General features: G+C 42.6%; 1 protein-coding gene across 1 annotated transcript in view; it reads right to left on the reverse strand.

The window, feature by feature from the left end:
• Nucleotides 1-5,405, reverse strand: part of ZC3H13 (zinc finger CCCH-type containing 13) — a 39,636-nt gene that overhangs the window by 5,195 nt on the left and 29,036 nt on the right. Inside the window, 4 exon segments of the mRNA XM_010152756.1 lie at nt 1,123-1,635; nt 2,439-3,458; nt 3,854-3,957; nt 5,012-5,405. The exon segment at nt 5,012-5,405 is cut by the window's right edge and continues 20 nt beyond it. Coding sequence (XP_010151058.1) covers nt 1,123-1,635; nt 2,439-3,458; nt 3,854-3,957; nt 5,012-5,405 — 2,031 coding nt within the window.

Consider the following 5,405-nt stretch of genomic DNA (forward strand, 5'->3'; position numbering starts at 1 on the left):
TCAACCTGTGCCAGTGCCTCACCACCCTCTCCATGAAGAATTTCTTCCTGATATCCAATCTAAATGTACCCTCTTTCAATTTAAACCCGTTATCCCTTGTCCTGTCACTACAGGCCCTATAGAATCATAGACTGGTTTGGGTTGGAAGGGACCTGAAAGATCATTTTTAGTACGATGAGACACTGTACTGTTATCTTGTGTAAAACTACAAAAGCTTAATTCTTTCTGGTTCTGAAGACTATGGACTTCAGACTTTACCAGCCCAATTATCTAAACATTCCAAACCCTAGAACGCCTTTTTTTCCTCTCAACAGATTTTAGAGAAGAAAACTCCTGTAATCATGAAAAAAAAACAACTTACTGAACATAACCGTAAGGTACACCAGTTCCTCTGGATTTAGACTCCTGGTTCTTTTACGTTGTTGATATAAGTTAAAATTACCCCTCAAACTCCCTACCCATGTAAAGCTCAAGCTGTCTCATCCATGTGACCAACTCATGAGAGTGTGTCAGTGTTTCCCCCTTACTTACTTTATTAATCCTAAGCACGTTTTCCCCAGTACCATTAGGGTCAGAACACTGAAGCTGCATTTAATCAGATTACCTCAGGAAAGCCATATTTGGACTGTTGTGCCAAGCCATACATATGTTTCACCTACTAATCAGACAATCATTTCTATGATAATTGGGCTCTGCAGAAAAAAAAGCCAAAGAACAGTTCCAAGCCAACACACTTTCTTTTTTTTCCCAACTCATTACTTGTCACTTCCAAACTAAGAAATAGATCTTCTACTGATATAACAAGGCAATCAAATGTTGTGCTATTCTTTAGCAAACTGCCTATTCAGAAATGTTACACCTTGGTGAAATTATTCCTCAGATCAATTATGCTTCTTTGCCTCAAGACTTCTTTAGAAATTAACAAATAAGATTAACATAATTAACACTAAGGAAGATGCTCATCAGATTTCCTTCTTATTGTGTCTGCTTCCACAGGAGAGAAGCTGGAGCCAATAAGCCTTTCAGTAGAAAATCATTCTAATATAGTTCAGTTCAGCACTATGCTAAAAGGGAAAAAAATGAAAAATTTGTCAGTCCAGGTGTTTTCCCAAAATATCTCACCTTCTAAACTCTCCACCTTTTCAGCCTCATTTCCATCTTCAAAACCTTGTAAAGGTCCTAAATCTTTGTCTGTTCTTTCCTTCTCTGAAGCCGCCGAATCCCGACAAACACCATCGAATTCCTTTTCATGATCTCTCTCCAGTTTCGTTTCACTGTGTTTTGTTGATTCTTTTTGAGAGATGTCAAGATTTCTCTCTCTCTCTCTTTCAGCAGTATCAGGTAGTTGTCTGTCCCTCTCTCTGTCCAGCTCCCGTCTTTTCTCCCTCTCTCTCTCCCTCTCCCGTTCTCTGAGTCTCTCTCGTTCCCTGCTCCTCGGCCAGTCTTTGTCAACGTCGCGGTCCCAGTCTCTCTGTCTTCCCTCTCTCCTGTCTCTCTCTCGTTCTCGATCATGTTCATGTCGATCTCGCTCCTGAAGCCTTTCCCTGCTATCGAAGGACCCAGATCTGGAATGGACCTGACGATCGGATTCAGGAGAACTTCTTCTAGAACTGTGGCTTCTTGAATCTTGACGATCTGAATAAAATATATGAAATATATGCATGATTACAGCACATAAATGTAATACCATTTTACAAGACCAAAGCCTTTTAAAGATTCAGGTATAAGCATGTACTTCTCAAAAGCATCATTTTCAAATTAATGCCTTCCGACTGCCTATGATTTCACCTTCCTTAAAAACACAAGGTATTCCTCCCACTCCCAAAGTGGCTACTTTCTAGTATGACAGAAGCCAAACTGAATGTATGCCATTTTACCTCTGAAATTTAGGCAAGGGTAAACAAATAAAGATGACTTCTATATGCATTAAAGGTATCGCTAAGGAGAACCATGACAGATTTACTTCAGTGAAAATAGCCCCTGAGATGATAACAGATCTCTCTTCCAGAGAGAGGAGACATTTTCATTTTGCATATATTTCAGAATTCCCATATCAAAATGAATGTTAATAATGAATTTAAAAACATTATTTAGAAGATAGAATGACCTCAATGTTCTGATAGCACAAGCATTTTCTCTCTCTATGAGGTTGGGGTTTTTTTGTCCTACAAATTACTTTATTCCCTGGGCAGCATGAACTGAATCCGACTGGATGTTTTGGGGTGAACAAAGTGGTAATCTTACCCGCTGAGAATCAACTTTTCAAATATAGTAACACTTGCAGGAACCTTAATTCACTGTAGTTTTACAGTGAATGGCAAAGAGCACCTCCCTCTCCCTTCACACTAATTACAGGCAGGCAGGCATGATTTGGGATCTGTGCCTTCACACTTTTATACAGAATGGTATGTCAGCCACACTAAAACGCATCTCATTACCTGAAGATGTGCTGCGACTGGGCTCCCCTCGTTTCAACTGATCAATCCTGGACTTCCGCTCCCCAGTGATTTCTAAGCTCTTCTTCTCTCTTTCCCGGTCCCTATCCCTGTCTCTAGAGCTACTGTGCAGGATTCTCTTCCGCCCAGTCTGGTCATCTCCACTGCGATGAGCTGACTCATTGGATGGGGATCTAAGTCTGCTCGAGGCATGGCTCCGATTGCTACCAAGGCTGCTGCTGCGCTTCTGATCCACAGGTTTACGGTGTGGCCCATCATCTATAGTAACATGAGGGGCTTCCACCTTTTCTCCCCTCGTCCTGTGACTTTTTCTATGGGAGTCCTCAGTGCTTCTTTCTGGAACAACTATATCACCGCGTTCGGGAACGTCTTCATCTGACCAGTCACTAAATGTTGTCTCTTCTCTTTTTTGGGGGACTTCTGGCACAGCTTTCTCGGGTGGTGCTTCAACCAATTCTTCCTTTGTTACAGGGGGGGTTCTTGGGCCTTTCTTCTTTTTATGATGCGGAACAATTTCTTCATCAGAAACTTCAGAATCCCCCTTGGACCTCTTCCGTTTTTTCTCTACACTTTTCTTCTTCTGACCTTTCTTGGGTGAAAAGACCTGGCTTTCCTCTGTCGTTGATTCATTAGCGTACCTTTCCACCCCACTGTCATCATCTTTCTTCTTCTTTGTGGCTTTTTTCTGTACTTTAGACTTCTTCTTGCTGTCATCATGCATTCTGTCAGAAGCATCTCTTTCTTCAGAGGGGCGGTGTCCAAGATTTTCCTGAACCCTGGACCGTGAGCTTTCTGAAGCATCTGGTTGCTCTCTTTGCTTATCTGCTGAAGAAACCCTCTCTTTAAACTCTGGTTCTTCATAACGCCGGGAACTTTCCTTTCTGTCTGATTTCCGCTCTTCTTCTTTCCAGCGACTCTGCCGCTCTTCTGCAACATGAGAGGGGCTCAATGACCGGGATTCCTGTGGCCGCACAACCTGGCTCAGAAGTCTGTGCTTTTCATCTACAGAACGGGAAAAAATTATGTATTTGTATTGGTGAGGATGGAGAACGGTTAACATCTGGTCATTAGTCCATGCCAAAAAGTGTCAATTAAAACACACAGTCCATTATTTCAGTCACATTTCTTAAGTTTTTCTGCTGTGACAGCAGCAACAGACTATTTCCATTTTGGTAAACATGCATCTTAAACAAGAGATGCAGAAGCCACTGTGAACTGGCAGATGTAACACACAGTGACAAAATAAAAGACAAACATATAGATTCAGAGAAATGGTGTTGCTCATAAAAATAAGGGGAAGAGCTTTCCCCATGTTTTTTCCATTTAAGGTTGCAAGTTATTCTTGTGTAGGCAGAGGATAAGCTGATAAGCTACAGAGATGGCTCACTCCTACTTACTTTTATCATCCCCACTATTGTAAGCATCGCTATCAGGAGAGTGCTCACGGCGCCGTTTGGGTGACTGACGAGGACTTGGACTGCTTTCATTTCTGTGACGCTTCCTGCGGAACAAACAAGTACAGTCAAATTTCTTCAGGATTCTTTAAAGAAAACATTCATTACTTGAGTTTATCATCCATACAATCCCTGATGTCTAACCACCTCATACAGAAGATAACACATCTAAGGATGCCAGGAAGTTTCATAGTTTTCGAAGTTGCTATTCCAAAACTTCGCGTACGGTCAGTTTTCTGATCATACTGTAAGATATCTTGAACTAAAACTCGAACACTTGAGACAATTATCTTTTTTAGCAAAGAGTTATGAAAGACTATTAAGATCAATTTTTCCCTGTGGCAATGTGCAGTGAGTTGACCCCAGCTGGCAGCTAAGCCTCCACCTAGACACTTCCTCACTTCTCCCACAGTGGGATGGGAAAGCCTGTACTAGATGATTTATAGGAATCCACAATTCCCTTGCACAAAAGCTACTAATTATTTCCAAGCAAAGCAGCCACTCAGGGCAACACTGTTTTGCTTATTGATGGAGCAATGAGAATTTTATCGTACTAAATGAAAAAAAAAAATCCACCAACAAATCAGTGCTACACAAAAAAGGAAGCAGCACACATTTACTCGGGATATTGTTCATGCCTTTGCTGCCAGCCTTCTGGTATTGAAAATTTAGTAGTGCAAAGGGTAATCTATGTTCCACAGCGAACCCTGACCTAGGTGGCTGCGGGCTTTCCTGCTTCAAAAGGTACCAGTCTGTTGTTAGGTTTCCAAGAATGCCTGCATTATTAAAGGCAAGGCCACGAGTTCCACAAAGGGAAAATGACACAGTCAACTCAATCATTAGCTCCTGCGTAGTTCCATGATTCTGTGCTAACAAAGCATCAGATTAACTTCACCAGCATAATACTGATTTGGGGGCCACCACCAAGTGCTGAACAGATGCAGGGGTGACGTGGCTCCAGACTAGGCCTCTGGGTAAACAGAATATCCTCTTCCTTATGACACCCCCCTGCTTACTAACTTTCTGAAATCAACAGTAAAACAATGTCTTTTTTAGTTTGACTGGGTTTTTTTGATTGAAGTAACATTCAGATCCACTCACTTGGATTTTCTTTCCTCATGGATGTCTCTTGAACTTCTTTCTTCCCTGATATCTTCTCTCTTATCCCTGCGGTCTTCCCTTCCTTTTTCTTTGTCATCCCAGTCTCTCTGCCGGTCTCTTTCTTTATCCCTGTCCCGACCTCTCTCCCTTTCTCGCTCCCGCTCTCGATCTCTTTCGCGCTCTCGCTCCCTTTCTCGTTCCTCCCGCTCCCGTTCTCGCTCTCGCTCCTTCTCCCTCTCCCTTTCTCGTTCCCTTTCCCTGTCATGGTCCCTGTCTCGATCACGCTCACGGTCCCTGTCTTTGTCCCTCTCTCTCTCCCTCTCCCGTTCCCGAGCACGATCTCGTTCCAACTCTCTTTCCTTCTCCCTTTCTCTTTCCCGGTCTCTTTCTCTTT

This window comes from Eurypyga helias, unplaced genomic scaffold (assembly GCF_000690775.1).
Source record: "Eurypyga helias isolate BGI_N326 unplaced genomic scaffold, ASM69077v1 scaffold17215, whole genome shotgun sequence".
In the NCBI taxonomy this organism is placed as follows: domain Eukaryota; kingdom Metazoa; phylum Chordata; class Aves; order Eurypygiformes; family Eurypygidae; genus Eurypyga; species Eurypyga helias.